The 23,053-nt window shown below is 38.7% G+C and overlaps 1 protein-coding gene across 4 annotated transcripts in view; it reads left to right on the forward strand.

Annotated features, from left to right (window-relative positions):
• The first annotated feature begins 1,165 nt into the window (after positions 1–1,165).
• LOC149309811 (hyccin) overlaps positions 1,166–23,053 on the forward strand; it is a 38,278-nt gene continuing 16,390 nt past the window's right edge. For 2 of the 4 annotated variants that reach the window (XM_089533089.1, XM_089533092.1), the window contains exons 1-7: positions 1,166–1,267; positions 16,922–17,003; positions 18,336–18,437; positions 18,986–19,165; positions 20,108–20,188; positions 20,873–20,988; positions 21,218–21,313. In XM_089533089.1, the coding sequence (XP_089389215.1) occupies positions 16,953–17,003; positions 18,336–18,437; positions 18,986–19,165; positions 20,108–20,188; positions 20,873–20,988; positions 21,218–21,313 (626 nt within the window). In that variant the 5' untranslated portion in view covers positions 1,166–1,267; positions 16,922–16,952. Of the gene's footprint in view, positions 1,268–16,921; positions 17,004–18,335; positions 18,438–18,970; positions 19,166–20,107; positions 20,189–20,872; positions 20,989–21,217; positions 21,314–23,053 lie in introns of all 4 variants that reach the window. The other 2 variants (XM_089533088.1, XM_089533090.1) reach the window with 2 other exon arrangements.

The following is a 23,053-nucleotide window of genomic DNA, read 5'->3' on the forward strand; positions in this document are numbered from 1 at the left end:
GGGGAAAGTTAGGAATACAGTAAACTCATATGATTATAATTATATTATAATTATATTATATATATATATTATATATATAAATATTATATTTGTTATAATTATTATATTATAATAAATAAATACGCTTAATTTGTTATCCGTCTATTATAATTATTATAAATATGATATTATATATAATTATAATTTTATATATATATATATATATACACTATTTATTATAAATAGTATATTATAATAAATAAATAAGTGTTATTTGTTACACATGTAGTATATTTATTATAAATAATATATTATATATAATTATATAATAGTTTTATATATATATATATATATAAAACTACTATATTTATTATAAATATAATATAACATTTATAATAAATATAATAGTTATGTATATAAAATATAATAATATAATTATAATATAACTATAATTATATATATTATAATTATATTATTATATTTTATATATATAACTATTATATTTATTATAACTATTACATTATATTATACTAAATAAATAAATAAGTTTTGTTACCTGCCTATTATTATATTATATAAAATTGTAATATAATTAAAACATATTTTATTTATATAACTATTGTATTTATTATAAATGTTATATATAATTATAATTATATTACAATTATATTATTATATTTTATATATATAACTATGATATTTGTTATAAATGTTATATTATATTATAATAAATAAATAAGTTGTATTTGTTACCGGCCTCTCTCCGTGGATCAAGACCACAAAGCAGCCGAAATAATAATAATAATAATAATAATAATAATAATAATATAATTTAAAATAATTTATAATATAAAAATGGGACAAAGCAGCGCAAGGAGACCTTCACCTCCCCTGACCCTCGCAGAACCCAATTGTCCCCGCCGCTGTCAATCAAAAGGATAACGTCACAATCCAAGCCACGCCCCCTCAGCGTTCTCTTTCTCTCTGGCCACGCCCCTCGCTTAACGGGGCAGCAGCCCCACCCCCTCCGTAGAAAGAAAAGAAGAAAAAGAGGCGGGACTTGCTAGAGTTCCCGCCCCCTTGGCGAGCGTTCATTGGCTGAGCGCGGCGTTTGTGACGTTGTGATTGGTTCTCCCGGGGAGCCACTCAGAAGGCGGGGTAGGGCTGGGCCGTCCAGTCAGTCACTCCCTCAGTCTTTCTACAGCGACTTTGGCTGTCGGAGCCTCCGTCGCGTCCCGTGTTCTGTCGTTTCGGCGAATGAGGCCAACGGAGCGGCGAAGGCGTGAAGGTGAGCCTCGAAGGGCGGGCCATAGCCGCCTCTGAGGGAACTTTTCTCTGTCTTCTCTCTTCCTTTTGCTTCCGTTGGGGCGGTTGGGAGGAGCAGGCGGCGGCGGAGGGTAACGGCTCCCTTGGAGGAGAAGGAGGCGGCGGCGGAGGGTTTTAATTGGGTTTCTCCTCACAAAGTCCCAGGTTCGAGACACTCTTTACCCCCCAAAGAACCACAGCCGTCTTCTGTGACCCAACGGCGAAGGAGGACGAGGCACCGGGAAATGGAGGACCTTCGAGGGAAATGGAGGACCCGACCCAAAGAAGAGCACACTCCCAGAGATGCTCAAAATGGAGGACCTTCGAGGGAAATGGAGGACCCTGACCCAAAGAAAAAGCTAGAAACTCTTAATATAAGTATTAAAATTCGTGCTCTTAGTCAGGCTCAAAATGGAGGACCTTCGAGGCAAAATGTAGGACATAGCCAAATAAAATATATAAATCCATGCTTCTCGGTCAGGCTCAGAAGTGGAGGACCTTCGAGGCAAATGGAGGACCTGGCTGAAGAAAAGCTAGATAATAAATTCGTGCTCCTTACTCAGTCTCAAAGTGGAGGGCCTTTGAGACAAATGTAGGACATAGCCAAAGAAAAGCTGGGAAATGGAGGACCTGACCCAAAGAGAAGCCAGAAGCACTAATACAAATATAAATTGGTGCTCCTTAGTCAGGCTTAAAGTGGAGGACCTTAGAGGCAAAAACACTAATAGAAATCCATGCCTCTTAGCCAGGCTCAGGATGGAGGACCTTCGAGGGAAATGGAGGACCTGACCAAAGAAGTGCTCGAAAACACAGCTAGAAATGCTCAAAATGGAAGACTTTACTCCTGCTCAGAATGGAGGACCTTCAAGGGCAATGGAGGACCCTGACTCAAAGAGAAGCTACAAACACTAATATAAATATAAACTTGTGCTCCTTAGTCAGGCTCAGAGTGGAACAAATGTAGGACATAACCGAAGGAAAGATAGAAACACTGATATAAAGCCATGCCTCTTAGTCAGGCTCAAAGTGGAGGACCTTCGAGGCAAATGGAGGACCCAGGAAATCTGGAAACACTATTTATAAATATTAAATTCATTCTTAGGCTAGATATGGAGGACATTTGAGACAAATGGAGGACACAACCAAAGGAAAGCTTTAAAAAACCCCTAATATAAATGCCATGCTGCTTAGCCAAGGCTCAGAATGGAGGACCTTCGAGGCAAATGCAGGACCTGACCAAAAGAGAAGCTAAAAGGCACCTATATAAATATTAAACCTTCTTTAGTCAGGCTAGAAATGGAGGACCTTCTCGGCAAATGTAGGACCTGGCCCACGAAAACCTAGAAACACAAAAACCCTTTTGGGCTACAGGTTTGGCACCCCTTTGCCTTTTTGTTGTTGTTGTTCTAGGATCAATCTGTAGAGAGACCTTGTAGCCCCTTTGAGACTCGCTGAAGGAAAGCAATTGGCAGCATGAGCTTTCCTAGACTTAAGTCTAGTTTCCCCAGATGCAGTTGGACCCAAGGAAGCAGACTTCAGTCCAGGAAAGCTCATGCCCTCCGCTGCGACCACACTGCAGAAATAACCCAGCTTGGCTGCAAGCACTGGGACTCTGCCATGGCTCAGTGCTCTGGAATTCTGGGGATTGTAGTTTGTTGCAGCACCAGAGCTCTGACAGAAATGGCTAAATGTCTCACAGAACTATGCTTCCCAGAATTCCCTAGCATTGAGCCAGGGCAGTTAAAGTGGTGTCAGACTGGATTATTTCTGCAATGCAGCCCTAGTCTCAAAGGTGCTGCAAGATCTCTCTACATACTTCTTCTTGTTGTGTGCCTCACAACTCCCATGATGATTAAGATATAGGGTGTGTCCTGGAAAAGGAGGACCTCTAGTCACGCTGGGTGAGTCTACACTAGTTGTTTCCCACACTTTTGTATTCCAGGTGTTTTGGACTTTAATGAGGTCCCAGGAACCTTATCCATTTTGCCCATCAGAAATTCTGGGAGCTGAAGTCCAAAACATCTGGGGGACCAAAGTTTGGGAGCCACTGTAATCCTCTGAATGACAGTCACTGAACAGTTGTTGGGAGGCGTCTATAGTTTGAATACAGCTTATGGTTTCTTATTTCTCTGTATGTAGTTGAAAAAGCTAATGAGTTCCTGTTGTTGTTGTGCTCTTTCAAGTCATTTCTGACTTGTGGCAGCCTTAAGGTGACCCTATCCTGGTTCTTTTTGGCCCAGATTTGTTCAGAGGAGGTTTGCCATGGTCACCTTCCCCTGAGGCTGAGAGTATGTGACTCACCCAAAGTCACCCATTGGGTTTCCATGGCTGAGCTGGGATTTGAAGGCTGATTTCCCAGAGTCATAGGTCCAAAACACACTGCAGAAATAATCCAGTTTGATACTGCTTTAACTGCCCTGGCTCAGTGCTAGGGAATTCTGGGAACTGTAGTATTTGTGAGACATTAATCTGCTTCTGTCAGAGAGCTCTGGTGACACAACAAACTGCAATTTCCAGGATTCCCTGGCACTGAGCCAGGGCAGTTAAAGCAGCCTCAAACAGGATTATTTTGGCAGTGTGTTTTGGACCATATTCTAAGGCTCAATCCACCAGACCTCCCTCTCCACGCCTGCATGACCTCCAGTGTCTCTTCTGTCTGTAGTGAAATGATTTTTGAAGGAGGGGTTCTGAGTGGGAATTATTTGGGGGGCGGGTTTCCTGCTCAGTCTTTTTCTCATCCACCACATGGTTTGCATAGTGAGCAAATAGATGGAATAAAATAGGCAAATGTGGCAGCCTGTTGTTGGAACTAGACTTATGTCAACCCTATGCTTACACTAGCCCTAGATCGACTTGGGAGATTTGTGCTCTTGGTGGGGTCTTTTAGTAACTCCAGGCAACAAAGCCTCCCCTGGCCTCTGGAAGGGTGGCTTTGAGGGAAACCAAGTAGGATCGAGCGGCAGTAGAGTCAGCCTGTGCTTGGGGTCGGCTCTGAGCCCCTTTCTTGTCCTACATATTAGATGGGGTGTGGTGGTGGGAAAGAGACTTTCCGCTGTGCTTTCTGCAACTGGACCTGTTTGTCCCGGATTGGCCTTTTTAGTCACCAACGCGCTTGAACAAAGCATGGGATGAGTCCTTCCTGAATCTTTGTTCGCGAAGCAAAGCCAGAGAGAGAGAGGGTGGTGGGGACAAAGTTTCGTCTGTAAGGACTACCAGATGAACTTTATATTGCTGCAAGGGAGTTCTTAATCCTTGGAAGTGTGGTACAGTTTGGTTTGTTGTTATATGCCTTCAGGCCTTTTCCGATTTATGGCGGCCCTATCATGGGGTTTTCTTGGCAAGTTTCTTCAGAGGGTGTTTGCCATTGCCTTCCTCTGAAGCTGAGCAAGTGTGACTTGTCCAAGGGCATCGTAACTGAGTAGGGATTTGAATCTTGGTCTCCAGAGTCATAATCCCACACTCAAACAACTACACCATGCTGGTTCTCACGATTTGGTTTAGCTTCTTTCAATTGAGGGTTTTTAAAAGAAAAAAGTATTCGGCACGTTATCTGAATGAGATAAATAGAGCGAACAATCATGGCCTTAAAAGCTGCTAGAGAGGGGTAGGTAAGGTTGTTTTCTGTAGTGAAATCATCAGTCTGGAGGTGCCTTAAAGGCAGATTTATAGTTAGACTGTATGTATGTGCCTTTAAGGTGCCTGTTGACTATGGCGACCCCATGAATTTCATAGAGTTTTCTTGGGCAAAGAATATTCTGAGGTGGTTTTGCCAGTTCCTTCTTCTGAAATATAGCCTACAGTACCTGATATTTGTTAGCGGTCTCCTATGCAAGTAACATCCTAAATCCACAAAACAGTGATACCATTATCAGGCCAACCAAAATGTACAAAATACACACTGACCCTGCTAGGCTATACACTAGCTCTTTAAAGTTAAACCAAGGCCCCATGCAGACTGGCATCAAAAATCTGGAAGGAACCGGGCTGATTCAGATCCCCTCCCCCGAATCTCTCCGTTAGAAAGTGCCCACTACAAAAAGAGGGGCATTTTAAATCAAATGCATTCTGTGCCTGCTGTGAAGGTGCCTGCTGTCAATCAAGCGATCGTCATGGTGACGTTTTTGCAGGGGCATCGGAGGTGTCCTCCCCCCTCCTTTTTTTAAAGAGCCATGCACAAAATGCCCCAGTGTCAATTTTTTAAAAACCTCTTTTTTGTGTGTTGTGTGTATGTGTGGGCATTTGGGTCAGATCTGCCCCTGTCCCCATTTTCAGTCCCATGCAAGCTAATGCATCCCCCACTCCTTGCCCCCCAGAATGCCTCTTACACATGAAATAATAATAATGATAATGATAATATTAATAATAATAATAATAAATTACTCACCTCAGAAATGCCAGTAAAGGATGCAATTGCCATGCATTCCTTTTTCTTTTTTCTTTTTTCTTTGCTTTTAAAAGCAATTCAGGGCATGTATCATTGTTTAATTGACAAGAGCAAAAAATGTAACATTCGCATTGTAGGATTGTAACATTTGCATTCGCAACATTTCCCCTTTGCTTGAAGCAGGCAGAGAAACCCCTTGCACAAGCTGCTAGCCCTGCTCTATCTGCCTCTAGAAAAAAAATCATGCACATATTTGGTCAAAAATAATTTTAAAAAATATGAAAAGGGGGGGGGGGGTGCCTGATGTGAGCTCCGTTCGTGCCCTGCCTTTGACCTGACCCTTTTCCTCCTGCTAGAGGAGCTTTGCCATTGCCTTCCACTGAGGCTGAGAGAGTGTGACCTGTCAGTTCCAACTAAAGTAGACCCATGGAATCAATCGGGAATAAAATGGAAATGCAGCGCAGGCATTCCTGTAGCATCCTCATATAACACAAATAATAAGAAGAATAATAATCCAGGAACAAGAGGAAAGTAGAACAAGCAAGTACCCAAAAATAATGCGCATAAATTGTCAAAAGAGGCTGATTTCCCTACATGCCCCAGCTTGGACCCACAGCCCTTCTTCCCTGGGCAATCCTCCTTCCTTCCGACCCTCTCCTCCCTTTCAGCTTTCTCCACCACCCCCATCTCCCTCTGACAATAATCCAGGAGCAAGAGGGAATGAAGTAGGACAAGCAGCCTGATTTCCCTACATGCCCCAGCGCAGCCCCACAACCCAATTCCCCCTGGAAATCCTCCTCCTTCCTTCAGACCCTCTCCTTCCTCAGGGATGCCCATTGACCCTTTCCCCCAGCTCCTTCATCTTCCTCCTCCTCCTGCTCCGTTTTAGGATCCCCTCCATGGCTCCCTTCCTCCCACGGCCCCTTTCTCCTCCTCCTCTTCCTCCTCCTCCTTCATCACTTTCTCCACCCCCCAACTCTCTCTGACAGCCTTCTGTAGCCCAAAAGTCACCCCTGATTTCCCCCTTTCTCCTGTCACCCTTTGCATCCAGCAATTCCCCTTTTTTCGGCTCTTTCCTCCTCCTCCTCCTCCTCCTCCTCCTCCTCCTCCCCCCCTTCTGATGATGGGAGGGAATGCTCTGACCTCTGCCTGCCCCCTGACCCTAATCCCTCCCTAATTTGCCCCGATCATGATCGAGGGCAAGTTCAAATTTGGCGCAACCCGAGTCTTTTGAGAAAAGACGGATTTTAGCCCGAATCTGGATACCCCGGGGTAAGGGGCATTTCCTTGTGCAAGCTCCGACATGGATTGTGACAGAATTGGGTCCAATATGAACTTTACGTGGAAGGATCGATTTCAAACCCGTTTTTTTCTGTAGTCTGAATGGCCCCCAAGTTTGTAGCTGGACACATTGTTATCAGGCACATAAAGGGCTATCTTGGGTTGAAGTTTACAGAGATAGCAGGGCTCTGAGATGAAACACTGGTGTGAATTTTCTGAACTTCCACTTGCTTTTACAGTGTCCTGCTCCTCATATCATCCATGCAGACCTCAAGCACTTTATGATCTCCAGATGTGGTGGAAGGCATCTTGGTTTCCTAGACAGTTTTACAAAGTATTTTATTAATGTTGTTACAGTTAAACAAACAATGCAATTTTTTAAATATAAATTTTATTGCTTAGAATACGAAGATATACATCATTCAACATTATCAACACAAACTGATCAGAAGCTTCCAAAATTTCAAATCAGAACTATTACATATGATGATCCTGTATCTTCAAAAATCTTGATAACAAATAAACTTCCTATAGTACAACATTTGCCTATGTGTTTGTTACTCTCCATATTAGAGTTCCCTTATAACACTTTATATTTCTTCTATTACTCCAGTCTAAACATTTGCTTACTTATTTTATAACGCCCTATTTTCTATGTGTTAACTAAGATTGCTTAATAGTACTGTTAGATTTACATTGATTTACACACCTTTCCATCTGTCTTCACAGAAATTTTTTAGTGACTCCCATTCCCTTTCCACTTCTTCCTCATCTATTCCCTGAATAATTCTAGTTAATCTGTCCATTTCCATCATGTCATATTCTCAATTGGTTTCGGAGGAATCTTCATTTATGTATGAACTAGGTTGTTTACAGAATTCAAAGACAGCCATGTTGGTCTGCATCAGTATGCAGAAGGGATCCTGTAGTACCTTTGAGACTAACAGAGAAAGAAGTTGCTAGCATAAGCTTTTGTAGACTTATTCTACGAAATTTTATGCTACCAACTTATTGCTTTCCTTTAGGTCTGAAACACTGCAGGAATAATCCAGTTTGAGGCCGCTGTTCTGGCTCAGTGCTAAGGAATCCTGGCAATTGTAGTTTATTGTGGTACCAGAGCTCTCTGAAGAGAATGCTAAATGTCTCACAAAACTACAGTTCCCAGAATTCCCTAGCATTGAGCCAGGGAAGTTAAAGTGGTCTCAAACTGGATTATTTCTGCAGTGTGTTTTGGACTGCAGAGTGTGCTACCAGATCCCTTTCTAAGTTGTATACAGTTTGGTCTTCTGCCAAAGAGAATTATAGAAAGCTGTGCATATATATATATATATACACACACACACACACACACACACACACATGTTTTTTCCCCTTGAAATCCCTTGTTATTAATAAAGAGGATAGTTGTGAATGCAAGCTACAGAAACAAGTTAGCATTCAGTTTCTGAAAGACACAGGTTGTACTGGAACCTGATGTTGATGTTGTGAGTGTAGGTACGCTACCTTCCTTAATCTTTCTATTACATTCAAATCTGCCTGTGTAGGTTTGTGATATGAAAGCAGCCGGGAACTTGAAACAATATGTTGTAATAGAAACAATATATTGTAATAGATTTTCTAATCTGTTTAAGTGGTTCAGGCATACGCTTTGAATTGCAATCTTCAAACCTTGTTTAAGCAGAATGTAGTATTCATACTTTCTGTCACCTTCTACAGTCTTCAGAGTGTGCTATTTTCTTCACCCATATGGGACTTTCTGAATTGAAATTGACTGTCCAGATGGAGTGTCAAGTTTTGCCTCTTATTAAAATGGTAGACGAGATGCAGTTTTAATGTTTGCTTGTTTTGGCACTCAGATCATGAATTTAGTTTGACCTATAATCCAGACAGACACAGAAAAGGAAATGCTGTTTGTGAAATAAATTACATGATAACACAGGCTCTTTGTCTAATAATGGCAAATCCTGGCATACCACAAGTTACAAAAAGTGGACTCTTCTGTATTTTATTCCTTTTGTTTTTTGCTCATTATGCGATGTAAAATTAACCATATCATTTTATAGTTGAAAGATCTCATAGTACATCTAGATCAACTGTCTTCCTTCAGGTATTCCTAAAAGCATCTTTGGCAAATGCAGTTTCTTGCCTGTTTCTTAAAATTGTTTGAAAACTAATCTACAGTGTGGTTTCTAGAATTTTAAAGTGCGCATCAGATGGAATCATATAACACTGACCCTAAAGATTCTCGTTTCTTTCTAGACCCAATTCCAAGTGCCAGTTCTACATAGCCTTGGTCCTGGATACCTGGAGTACTCCTGCCTCTGCTGTATATGTTCTCTTTGGGCAGTGGATGAACTCCTGATTATAGTTTTATGTCACCTTTCTTCACGAGTGAGCTGTCTGATGTATGGTGTTTTCTAATTCCCATTTTATCCCCTAGTAATCCAATTGAGAGTACATTTCAGGATCCTTATGAAGCTCATTAGGATTTGCATGTAGGCCTCTTATTCTATTCTGACACTCCGAACATTGTACCATGCTGCTTCTCTCCAGTAGTGTCAAACTTTTAATAAAGAGTTGTTGAGGAAAAGTCCCTAAAGTTCTTGGGGATGTTTTTACAGTCCTCACTGTAATCAAAAGTTTTCTTACCGATCATGGCTGAAATGAGATAGATCATATTGCTATAGAAAATAAATACTTTATCCCCAAGCTCTGTTTTTATTACCATGTTTGAATACTGATGTCCTAAAGATTATTTTTATTATTTTCATTGTGGGGTAGAGGTGCTAATATCTTGAATGTTAATATCCTAACATATCCTAATTTTTTATCATTAAAAAAACATTAATTTAGTCTATATTTCAGTGGAGTTCATCTTAAAATCTATTTTGTGTGTAGTAGTCTCTTGCCAGTGTTTGCTGCTGCCTCTTACACTGAAGTGGGAAGCTTTCTGTTTCTCTTACTATAACTGATCTCAAAATAGCTTTCTGCCTGTGTTGTTCTTACAGATACCTCTCAAGCAGTACTTCAGTTCTTGTTATCATTTTGCTGCTGTTGTAATTCATCACATAAAACTAATGTAATCTGCCACTTAAAACTAGCAACTTGGATGTGTATACAGCCGCCCCTCCATTTTCACGGACTTGGAGTCTGCATCCCTTGCCTGTTTGGGGGTGGCAAACGGAGGGGGACAAAATGGGGTGCGTTGTTTCTGTTATTAATGAATGAGCATTCCCTCTAATGTAATACTCTTGAACACAGCCAATGCTCAATTCTCAAAAAGAAAAGAGGAGGATTTGTAGTGTACAGACATCAATGAAGTAATTGAATACTTCAGTCATACAAGGCAAGTGCTAAATACAATGGCCTTCGTGATTAAGGTTTCCCAATAGCAGTTAAATGTATTATTCTATGACTATATATTTTGTTAAAAGACTATCGGTACATAGGAAGAATCAGCAAAACTTGTTTATTTTTCCATCAAAGAAGATTTTTTGCCTAAGTTCTGAGTATGACTGATGGGTCTTACAGAAAGCCAATTAATTATAGAAGAGTTTATGCTTATATTTCTCAAGTTCAGTCCTGTAAAGTTTTATTCTGTATCAACTTTTAAAAGTACTAGTTAGGATCATAGAATCATTGGATCAAGATCTTTTTGTTCAGTGGACAAAGATCTTTTTGTTCAGCCATGGACAGCCAAAGAGACAAAACAAATGTGTCTTTGACCAGATCAAGCTTGAAATCTCCCTGGAAGCCAAGATGATAAAGTTGAGGTTGTCATACTTTGGTCACATCATAAGAAAGAATGACTCATTGGGAAATACAATAATGCTAGGAAAGGCAGAGGCATCTAGAAAGAGAGGAAAACTGCATGCTAGATGAATAGACTCTACTAAGGAAGGACCTAAGCAGAGCAGTGGAAGATAGGGAGTCTTGGAGATGTCTCCTCCATAGGGTCGCTATGAGTTGCAATCCATTCGAGGGTCGTTAGCAATAATAAAGGTAGAAAGCAATAGGAAAAGAGAGAGAGAGATCATGTTCCAGATGGATAAACTCAATCAAGGAAGCCACAGCCCTGAATCTGCAGGATTTGAGCAGGGTTGTTGATGATAGGGTAAGGTGGAGGTCTCTCACTCATAGGGCCACCATAAGTCAAAGTCGACTTGACCCCAGGTAACAGAACAAACTTTGTTGCAGCTTAAGTTGAAACACAACCTGGCAAAATGTACTCTGCAAATTTGCTGTTAAATGTAAAGGAAAATCTCATTGCAGCTTCTAGCTAGTTTCTTGCCAGTGTTTCCCAGTAGCACAGGGCTGTTGTGTAAAAACCTGCCCGTATAGACAGGCCAAAGTAAAGCTGCTTCGGGTCACTTTGGCAATATGCTGTTTAAATGACACACACATCTTAAGAGTCCAGAAGCTGCATCAAAGCTGCGCTCTAGTCCTTAGGAATGTAGCGTGGCTTTGGTGCAGCTTCTAACCTCATAGGGCACATGTATCATTTAAACAGCATACCTCCAAAATGACCCAAAGCAGCTTTATTTTGGCCTATCTGTACGGGCTCAAAGAATGGGGCACAGGGTGGTCAGTGATCGTTGGTGCCTGTTTCTCCTTCCTCTCTGCTCTGCAAAATTCCCCAGCGTGGCATTCTGTACTTTATAAACATTCCCTTCTTATTCTAAAACAGAAGTGCTAATTGCAGAGAGATTGGGCCAGTTCCAGTGCATGAAAAAAGGGGGTTTTTTTATCCTGAAAACTCTATGCTTGTATGTATTCCCTTCTCATTTTTCCATGTACGGTTTATAAATGGCTAGCGTGCTTGTGATGAATGCCAGTTTCCTGTATGCAGCAAAGTAGGGAATTCATACGTTGCCCATCTGAGTTTGTAGATGACCAAAGCTGCATTATAAAAACTTACCCAGGACTAAGTCCTGTTCCATTTAGTAGGAGATAATTCTGAGTAGATTCATACTGTAGCTACTGTATAGTTCCAACTGGTGGCATATTTGTTTGTTATTTTTTCCACAGAGAAGAATATGCAGATGCTATGGTTTGTTTGTTTTTCATCTATTCCCATCCTGCTGTTTTTCATTGATGCTGCAGTACTACTTGTCAGTCCCACCATCTTCTGAAAGCCTGAACTCTATTAACCTAAATGAGTAACACAGAGTGGCAGTTTTGGCATGAAAATTGTGGGTTTTTCAAACCATCAGCTTTTGTTAGTCACCCTCAGTCCTGGAATGTGTTTCTTGGGGAAGAACTTTGAGTAGCTCACCAGCACTATGGGGACATCTTTATGAATAGCTTACAGGATTACATTTTTTTATGTCAGTAAACAAATTTCTTTAGAGATGAAGCTAGAACTAGATGGGAGAGATTGGTCAGTTGTGTATAACTCCATACTGTTATGTTCTGTTGTGCTCTGTTGATTGATATGACCTTAGCCACAATATGTTTTTCTTGTGCCTAGTTTCAAAAGGGTGGGGAATTCTCCAAAGAGAGAGAAACTCTGACTTGAAGTAAGAATTATGGTTGGAGATACAGTTTCCAGATCTAGAACATTTGAATCATAAGTAGCACTCCCATTCTAACTGAAATCACGGTTTAAGAGATGGCCTCCAGTCATTGATATCTTAAATAGAAAGCACCTTCAGTTTTGTGCAGAATTTAATGTTGTGGGACTGTAAATTGCTCCAGTACGAAAATTTGAGTTAACATTCACAGTTAGGTGATTTAGGATAGGGTTGGGAAAAACTAGTTTAAAAAACAAATCTAAAAACCCATTTTTGCATTAATGTTTTAATGAAAAACACCAGAATCCTGCTTATTATGTTAATACTGTGAAACATTGCTTCACACATTAGAAAGCTTGATCTAATATTTTCTAATATTAATAATCCAAAATTCATTTTTTTAACATTTGTAAGCAGCTTTGTGTCCCAGTTTTGGCAAAAAAAGCAGAATGTAAATAAATATAATAAATAGGCTTTGATATGATTTAGGTCTTTGAGTAAAACTTTGGGAGTTATTTGTAGATTATATACAGGAAAATAAGCACTACAACAATTTTGGACTAGATTAGAAAACTGAATAGCAAAATGCAGTTTAGATGTTACGGTCACTAGCTTAAATGATAATTGTTCTAAAAATAGTCCTATTTTAAAGCAATTTTTTTGGTTGTACTTATGTTATATGTCATACGTGAATGCGATATATGCGGCTTTCAGCATACACTAAAAGCCTCGCCGGAAGAAGCCTTGGCACGCCCCAGAAGAGGTAATGGTGTGCACCCCCAGGCACACACACTGTGCTACACACACAAGCCCCATTATTTTTAATGGGGCTTGAGCATTCGTGGAATTCCCCTTATGATGGGGTGTGTGTGTGTTCCGGAATGGATCCAGCGTAAGGGAAGGGCCCACTGTACATAACAAAGTGAGCAATTGCCCATAAAGCAACTGACACTGAATACTGCCAGTTGCATTGGATGATTGCTTAACAATGAACTATGCTATTAGATTGTTAAAGTTAAAATGTTTAAATTCAAACAGTCATTTTTGTTCCTGTAAGAGGATTGAAAAATAGTAATAATAGTCAGTCTTTTAAAAAATGAACAATCAAACAGGGTGTGTTTTTTAAAAAAAATCATTTGGTTTAATCCAACCTGGGAGTTTATCACATGGGACAGATACCGTGCAGGAATGGGATTTAAAAATCCAGAAAAAAACTGTAAAAGTGGGTTGGTTTCAGACACATCAGGGTTAATAAGCAATAATGCGATATTATCCTGAACGGAAAGTTGAAAAAGCCTGTTTACTTTTGGGATGTTCCAAAAGTAAAAAGGAGCGGGTTTTGTCTGTTTTCCGTTTGGGTTAATGTCAAGTTAATACTCATTAACCATTATGTCGTGTGAAAATCAACCTATTTTTGTGGGTTTTGTCCACTTCAGTTTGGGTTAACCCCCGGCATCATCTGAAAACCTACCCACTTTTGCATTTTTTCCCCAGTTTAAATTCAGATTTTGCATGGAATCTGTCCTGTGTGATAAACTCCCTGGTTTAAACCAGCCAACCCTGCTTTGGGGTCTCAGTTTCCTTACAGGGTTGAGATAGAGCTCCAAGCATAACTTGGTTTTAATTAAAAAATAAAAACTTTGAGGAACAGGCTTCTACTTGAATGTGGCTATATCTGACAAAATAACCTAGTATTATTTTTTGTAGATTTATTTGTAAGGTGCCATTCCTAAGTTATGTCTCTTATGCAATATGGTTCTCATCTTTGTACAGCTGACCTCTGTATATGGCCAACCAGATTCTTTGCACAAAAAACTGCAGGAATTCCAGTTGGAAGAGAATATTTTTGGGAGAAATTCCTGTAAAGTTTCATAGGCCTTGCAGATATTGGATAGTTCAAGCAGGCTCCCCGTCCTCTCTGTACTGCAACATAGACTAAGAAAAATGGCAGAGGGCAGAAGAGAAGTTCCCCATATCCCCACCTCAAAAAATGAATAAAAGATCTGCTCCTAATTATGGTCAGCACAGAAAGAGATCTTTAGATGAATTGCAAGTGATAACCTAGAACAAGAGAACATGCAGTGAAAATGTTTATATGCTGATACCGTGCAACAAATTATGTAATAATGTAGAGCTGTATAGATGTAGCTGAAAATAAACTATCAATAGAAGATTGAATAATACAGAAAAATGTCAGTATAATACTGAATGCAAACTGTTAAAATACTAGATGTATTAAACTAAAAAGCAGAAGTATGGCAGAATGTGGAACAGAAAATTGCTTAATGTTTCTGACATGTGGAAATTAGGAACATTATAGTCTGAAGGTACATTCTAAATGATTGCCTAGAAACAGATATACAGAAGTTGGTAAATAGTATTTTTCTGTTCTTTGTGTGGTGAGCATGTACTTGAGAAATCAGCAGAAAGCAATAAGTTGGTTTCGCAGTGGTACTATGAAAGCACTGCTGCTTTAAATAATACTGTGTTAATTATTTCAAAAGGTCTTGGTTGGGTGACTCATACTTCTGATAAACTATATTGTAATGGTATTGCTTGAAAAGACACTTTCTCTAGCCTTCATCTTTTAATAGAAGGATATATACAGTGCGCCTGCGTTATACACGGGCACGCTATTTGCGGACTTGAGCATGCGCGTTCAAGCCGCGTGGGGCGCAAAAGTCGGCACGTCCCATTCAAATGAATGGGGTGCGTGCTCATGGTGCGCCGCGCCGCTGTGCACATGAGCCCCATTCAAATGATTGGGCTCAAGCATACGCAGAATTAGCCTTACATGGGGGGTCCGGAACTGATGTGTGAGGCAAGGGTCCACTGTTCTATGGCTTTTAACATTATTTGTGTCTTTGTAACCACATATTGATGGAAGGTAGATAATGCATTAGAAATTTCATAATACCTTTTGAGGTGCTATTTGATCAGATTCAGATTCTTCTCAGCTTTGTTAGTTTAAGTTTATTAAAATATAATTTCCCTTAATAGAAAAAGTATTCTAAAGAGTAGTGTTCATGAGTCACTTGTACTCTGCAGTTATAAATACACTCCAGACAAAAATTCTTGGTTTCCTGATTATCTTGACAGCTTAAGAGCTAGTACACTTTTGGCTACCTCCTTTTCTGTGCCCTCTTTTTTTCTTGTCCTCCTCTACCTGTTGAATGCTGTAATTGAACTAATGTAAGAAAAGTGGACAGATATGCCCATTGTAGTTTGATAGATAGTAGGACTTGACTAAAAATACATCTTGTTCTAAAGTCTGCATCTTTTGTCTTTGCAAGAATAAATGTGGCCATGCTTTATATATTATTTGGAAGTGCACAAACTGGAAAAAGAGCTATGTGTGAAAGGTAGAAGGATATGTTAAGATGTTGCAAAGTGATGGTTATTCTTAAGCACACCCTCCCCCCTTGTGAGTTTTAGCTTGTTAATACTCTAAAACAGAAAAGGAAAAATACCTGCAGGAATGTTCGATGAGTTTACATCTTGACTTATGAAGGTGGTAAAAATATACCATAATTTTACCAAATTGGCCATAAAGGTGGTACAAATATAGATCCCATTGACCTGGAAATCTTATTTATTTGAATGGTTTGAATGCTCCCAAGGTGACTTGCAAAATTTTATAAGCATACAGAATATCCCTGCAACTGGTAACTGTAAATGTATGATTTTGCATCTTTGAGTTCTCTTACATCTGTCACCTTTAAGGGGGTTGAAGTGGGTTTCAGAAACTTTAACAAAGGCTGATGGTAGCCATATATTTTATCTTCCAACATTGAGTTCTAGTGTGGATATTTAAGAATGTTTGGTTCTTACTTTCTCATATGTTATCCATCCTTTTAAGTATGTAAAATACACGATTATAAATAGATGCATTTGTAATTAACCTGTGGTCATCTGAATTTTGAAAATTTCAGCGTATCCCCTTGTGCATAGAAAATAAAAGATAGTAGCAGTCTTCATTTTCATTCTAGAAATCAAGAAATATGTTGTCCATGAGAGATGGTAGTACTAAGGTTATTCTTGCTGGCTCTGGAGGCAGGGACAGTGAGGGCTGTCATGACTTTTCCCACTGAAAATGAAACACAATGAAATGGAAATGCCACTTGCATGTTACTGTTTGCAAGTTGTGCTCTTAAGGGATTTATCTACATTTTTGCACATTAGAACATGGGAGTTGAAGTATTTGTGAATTGATATTGGTGCTGTACTAAGCAGCTAAAATGTTAGAGACCGTGTGCTCAGGCTAGGTACCTGCTGATCTTTAGGTAGCAGTTCTTTAAGCCTGAGAAGTGGGTTGCGCTGATACACATTATTATGAGTACAGCTTAAATGCTTTCAGCATAATGCTCTATATTTAGCCATTCTCTCTATCTGTCTCTTCTCTAATAGTTCCAATTTTATAGAGAATAAATGTATTGGAAATTTTTTCTCTAAATCTTAGGACTTGAAGATTTCAAAGCAAATGTTGGAAGATGTTGGCTGCAGATACAGGGATTGTAGAAGAGTGGTTATCAGAATACAAGGTAATAAAAGCTTCTTGCAATTCATGTTAATTTCCAAGAAATAAGAAATAGCTACCGCCTCAGTATTGCACACATGCTGTGTTTAAATTCTGCTCTCAGTTTCAATTTCCCACTCAAACATCAAGTTGTTTGAAAAACCTTTAGAGAAATCAGCCATTCTTTTTAAACCTAGCTATCTCACATGAATGTTAGGTTGAGATGCAGGGTAGGAACCACTTATGTTATTGGCTGTTTCAAAGAAAGGCAAGATATAATAATTCCCATTAGTACTGGATTAGATTATCAAATATAACTAGGTTAACATCCAATATAGCGGTAAAATTGTAAAGAATAAATTCCAGAACGTTAGTATGAATTATGTGAGTGAGTGAGGTTCTGAAAGTTTGGTTACATTGCTTTGTTATATGTTGTTCAGCCAATGCCCCTCTAAGCACTGTGCAGAAAGGTTAAAATACAGACAAAAACAATGTACTATAATGTCAGCCATAGACACAGCCTGTAAAAGAATAATTATTTAGGAATCCAGTTATGCAGGCATAAGTTAGTCATTATGTACTGCAAAGTGAAAAGATGAAACACACAAGTAATGTCTACATGGTTGCACTACGGTAGAAAGTGATACAAATGATGAAAAGCTGGTGTGCCCCTTACTCCTCTGACTGTGCTTGCATAAATCAATGAGAAGTGTAAATAGAACTCTTTCCATGCAGTTGCTGTTTAACAGCTCTGAGCTAGCAGCAGTACTGGAATATTCTGTTAGTGGATCTAGTTTCTGGGAAAGCCTATCTTGGTTAGTCATATGTGGAGAGCTAGTCATTTTCCTCAGAGTAAGTGTTAGATCCTGGCTTTGACAGATCTATTATCTTAGTATTTTATGGTTTATTTGTTTGTCTGTTAAGTCACAGATTGATAAAGTTATTCACTTTGAGACATATAGGAAATGCAAGATTAATATTCTAACTTTAGTTTAAAGGAAAGGATTCTTGTTCTGACAGACTGACCATACATTATTTAATTGGATTGATTTTTTCCGTTGCATTTATTTGAGGAAGAAAAAGCATTAGCTTTAGGCCTAACATTCTTCCCTGTATTTTCAGTGCTTGATATCAATGTTATCTTTAAGCAAATGGATGGTCTACATGCTGTGTGATCCTTTTCAGTTCAGGTTTCATTTCTCCTTTAGATAAATGTGAGCTCTTTATTGATAAGGAATGATCAAATAACATAGTTTAAGAATATTAGGATATTAGATATCCTAAAAAATATAAGACTATTTTTAGACAACAAACTAAAAATACTGGCTTACTTTGTACATTCAATGTTTTGTATTAGACGGTGCCGGAAGCATCTATACCAAGCTATGCTAAAAATCTGAAAGACAAGATTTCTCTGGTTTCATCTCTTTATAAAGTTATTCAGGACCCACAAAGTGAGGTAAGTAAATGTGTACAGGAATACAATTGGACTGGGATAAGTAATGTAATAAACTGTGTGTATGAACAAAGGGAGGACAAGTAGAAAATATGTGGAATGAAAAATTATTTTTAGTTCTTCAAGATCCCATATTTTAGATACTTAGCCTGTCTTAGAATTACTATCAGTACATATTCCAGCTTTCTATATTGCCCCAAAGACCAGAAACTTGATTTTTAAGTTAAATACATTTTTGCATGGGCATTTTCAATAAATAAATAATAACCATTGTTTATTATTGGGATCAAAAGGAAAAGGAGTTTGTTTTTTCTTGTTGCAATGCAGGAGGAAGACCAAAAAAATTGATGGGTACCTTTTCTTCTGCACTGCTGAAATAACTGTACCTGCTGAATAAGACCTTAGGAAAGCATGTAGGCATACTGTGTGTAATATTTGACACACAATACTGCTTCTTTTGAAAATAGACAAATTGTGCCTCTTTGTCAAGCAGGAAACTGCATGGTATTGTGATTTATGAAACCACTCACAAATAGTGGTCTTTGTTTCAGCTGCTGGAGCCAGTCTGTCACCAGCTGTTTGAATTCTATCGCAGTGGTGAGGAACTTCTGTTGCAGTTTACACTGCAGTTTCTTCCAGAACTTATATGGTGCTATCTTGCTGTATCTGCCAGTAAAGATCTACAAAGTAGTGGCTGCATAGAAGCACTTCTGCTAGGAGTTTACAATTTGGTTTGTATCTACATTTAGAAAATTTATTAAATCTCTTTTGGAGAAAAGTGGAAATCATTGTATGATGTTTGTATGTTCATTTAACTAATTGCATCTAGCAAAAGCTATCATGTTTTTGTTTGGATGAAAACTAAGATTCTAGCATATGATCATATCTTCTCTGTGCTGAAGTTAGTTATTTTGCAGTTATGTCATTTTAGTTCTACTGTAGTGGAAACTTGGAATTTTAGATTAATGCTTTATGTCTTTGGTGTATTCAATTATCTGCACTGCCTGTTTTATTTTTTATTATACTCTGTGTTGGATTTTTTAAATTGTATTTTAATATTGTATTTAGTATTTTATATTATTGAATAGCATATAAATGTTTTATTCTGCAACTGAGAAATCAGAGGAAAAACTGGGCTGCTGGTGGATGTACAGTTGGCCCTCTGTTTGCATCGGGGATCTGTTCCAGACCCCCTCCCCTGTGAAAATGGAGGTTCATTTGTATTCAAGCATCATATGTTTGAATAGAGTGTGCCCCTGTGTGCGTGGCCCAGGCGCACACTCCATTAAAAATAATGGAGGTCACCCATCTGCACATAATCGAGATCGCGGATCTTAGATCCGTGAGTTAGGAGGGGCGACTGTATATGTACAGCTTCCTCTGATCTCAGAATGGATGAGGGTAAGGTGTAGGAAATCTGCAGAATGCTCATATCTCAGTTTTTGCTGCTTGTAAGAAATATACAACAGGTGAATTGGACAGCTACAAAAGTGTGTCGATCTGTTGATTCCTAGCACCAAGCATTGGAGGACAGATGTGCACTATTGTTTCTCCTGCCAACATTTTCCATGGTTCTGATGTGCTTGACAGAATTAATGACAGTGGTTTTGGAAATACAATCAGCCCTCCACAATTGCAACTTGTAATATATCTTCCATTTTTATGCTCTACAGGAAATAGTTGACAAAGAGGGGCATAGTAGAGTATTAAGTTTCACAATTCCATCTTTATCCAAACCTTCAATATATCATGAAGTAAGTTTAATAAATATACAATATATTCCATGTGATGTATATTCTTTTGTTGTAATGACTCTTTACAAGAGCTTAATCTGTCCTTGGTTTTGTCATCCTAATGCAGAGATACCCCGCAATGCTCCAGCCTGTTAGATTGCAACTTCCATCTTTGCACCTTGATTTAATGGCATTGAAATTGTCATTTTCCTTTGTTTTGTCCTGCATGTTTTAATCCTGGTGGTGCTTCAAGATGGGGCCAATCACTTCCACAAGAGCAGCAGCTTTTCTTGCCCCCACTTTTAAAAATGATTTTAAACAGAACAGCACCAATGAGAAAAGGATTCAGCTTCCTGTTCTTGCTCACTTGTGGATTTAATTGTACCCCATTGTCACCTGATAAGGACCTACCATTACCTCTAGGGATGCCCTGAGACATTTCATTAAGGATATGTAACTTTCCTGTTGACCTCATAATGAATGTAGTGTTTTACCATGTATTTATGAGCTGATAGAGTGATACTGTACAGCGCTGTGTAAATTTACAGCGCTTTATAAATAAAGGTTAATAATAATAATAATAATAATACTATTCTGTTGGAAAACTATGCTGTTTTGTTCATTTGCTTTTCTTTTCTAATTGTTTAAAATATTTCTTCACTGTCCTTCACCTAAGTGATGTATTCAAGTGTTGGTTTTCTTTAGCCATCCAGTATTGGTTCCATGGCTCTTACTGAGGGTGCTCTCTCTCAACATGGCTTATCTAGGGTTGTGTACAGTGGACCTCATTTGCAGAGAGAGATGCTGACAGCACAAAACAGGTAAAATACATGATGCAGCTTTAGTCCTTGAGAATAAAAAATAAGTGTTGTGGAGTTATGAACTATCCTTTCATAAATATCTTCATCTTTTCCACTTGCAAACAAAAGCTGGATGTTGTTTGCTAGCTGTTAAGATGAGAGTAAACCTAATATACCTTTCCCCCCTTTTAAATATCAGTTATTCTTGTCTGTTAGCTACTTAGTTTTTTTTATTTTGTTTTGTTTACAGGTTTGAAGTGTTGACATTCCTTTTATTGCGTTATAATGCTGCCTTAAGCTATATGCCTGCAGTTTCTCTTCAGTCATTATGTCAGATCTGCTCAAGGTAATTCTCTCAGCTAAAAGGAATTCAAAGTAAACATAGAATGCAGTTGGGTAGACAACTCTGATGGCTCTGTAGTCCATTTTCTTCCCCTTGGGGCTTCCATGGTCTTCATGAAAGCTCTAAAATGATAAAGAGCAATACCTCAAACCCAGAAGTGACTGGAAGTCCATTTCTGGTTCTGAAAAAGGGTATTTTTATGTTTAGAAGTGCACATGGTCCTTGCAGCCTATTTGAAAGATAAATTACCATTTGTAGAGTTTCCCAAGAAAGGCAGCACCCTTTTTTTGTGAGAAAAAGTGCATTCCAAGGAGGCTAAAGCAATCAAAGAGTACCAAAAAAAAAAAAAAAAAAAAACCCGCCTCGGGGGCAATATAAGGGCCCAGTGGTGCACTTTTCTAATTCCTTGTAATACGAGGATGAGCCACTGAAAAATAAGATTTACGTGGGAATCTATTAGATTTGGGTGTACATTAAAGCAACTCATTTACATTTTAAGGGATGTGGTATGAATACATAGGGCTAGTTTTTAAAACATGGTGAATGCTCAATCCTATCCTCCTCAGTCTACTTGCATGTCAGAACTGAAGACTTCCTAGTTTTGAAACTTATATCACAATGAAGAAAAACACCCAATTCTAGTCTCTTGTTTTCACTGGGTACTGTTACACTCATTCACACAGATGAATGATGCCCTCAGACACAATTGGGAAGGACTGAATTATAACAAAACTAGGAGATTCTTATCTTAACTGCACAGCTTTGAATATATTAATGCAAAAGCAAACATTTTCACAAGTAGTTATTGGAATTACTTTACAATGTAAGGAATGGTGATTCAGGACAAATTAGTCTGGAAGTGAATAAAGTCTAATGAGCCATAAAAATTTTTATACTAAATTTAACACAGCAACTTGCAAAATTCCTCCAGATTTAGGATCTTTCCCCCCTTCTTCTGCTAATTTGGAAGTAGACCTAGCAGGTTGTTTTCTTTGGAGGCAACCCTTAATTGTTGACTAATGCTAGATTTGAAATTAGAGAGTGTTTATGTACATATATACATGTTTTAATTTATTTATCTGTGTAAATTTGCAAAGAAACACCTAACATTTATGGTTCAGTTTAAAAGATTCCTTGGTTGCTAGTTTTTCAGTAGTTAATATGTAGTACCTCTGTGCCAGGTTCCTCCACTTAATCAAAGAAATAAAAATGCTCACAGTGACACTTTTACAATTCACCTTCCATGCCTGAAAAAAATGAAACCACATGAAGATCATGATAATAAAAGCTGTGGTGGGATCATTTTGCAAGTAGTGGTGCTACATGAGAATAGTTTTTGCCTATTTGTGTTTTATGACTTCTCATTAACCCTTTCCATTCCAGCATTTTAGTCATACATACAGGTCTCCTGTACCCCACAGACCACTGCAAACCTGTGAGGGATGGTTCCCATGTCACAGAGCACTTTTCACATCTGTGAGACAGAGTGAGATAGAATGTTGAAATAATAACATCTATTTTAGTAGTGGGAAGAGAAGATGGCCCTTAATTACCAGTGTCTGCCATTCTTCCTGAAGGATTAAGGTGAATTTTTTTTTAAGGTAGAAGCCTTTTTAAAAAGCAAACAAGGGAGATTCTCTTGGAAGGCCAGAGAATGAAGGAGGGTTGTATGCCTCCAGTTAAGTATTTTAGGTACTATTTTAGCTGACGCTTAAGGATTTAGCAAGCCACTGCCCCCTGGGG

The sequence above is a fragment of the Sceloporus occidentalis genome, unplaced genomic scaffold (assembly GCF_023333645.1).
Source record: "Sceloporus occidentalis isolate IW3139 unplaced genomic scaffold, rSceOcc1.0.p SCAF_7, whole genome shotgun sequence".
Lineage (NCBI taxonomy): Eukaryota > Metazoa > Chordata > Lepidosauria > Squamata > Phrynosomatidae > Sceloporus > Sceloporus occidentalis.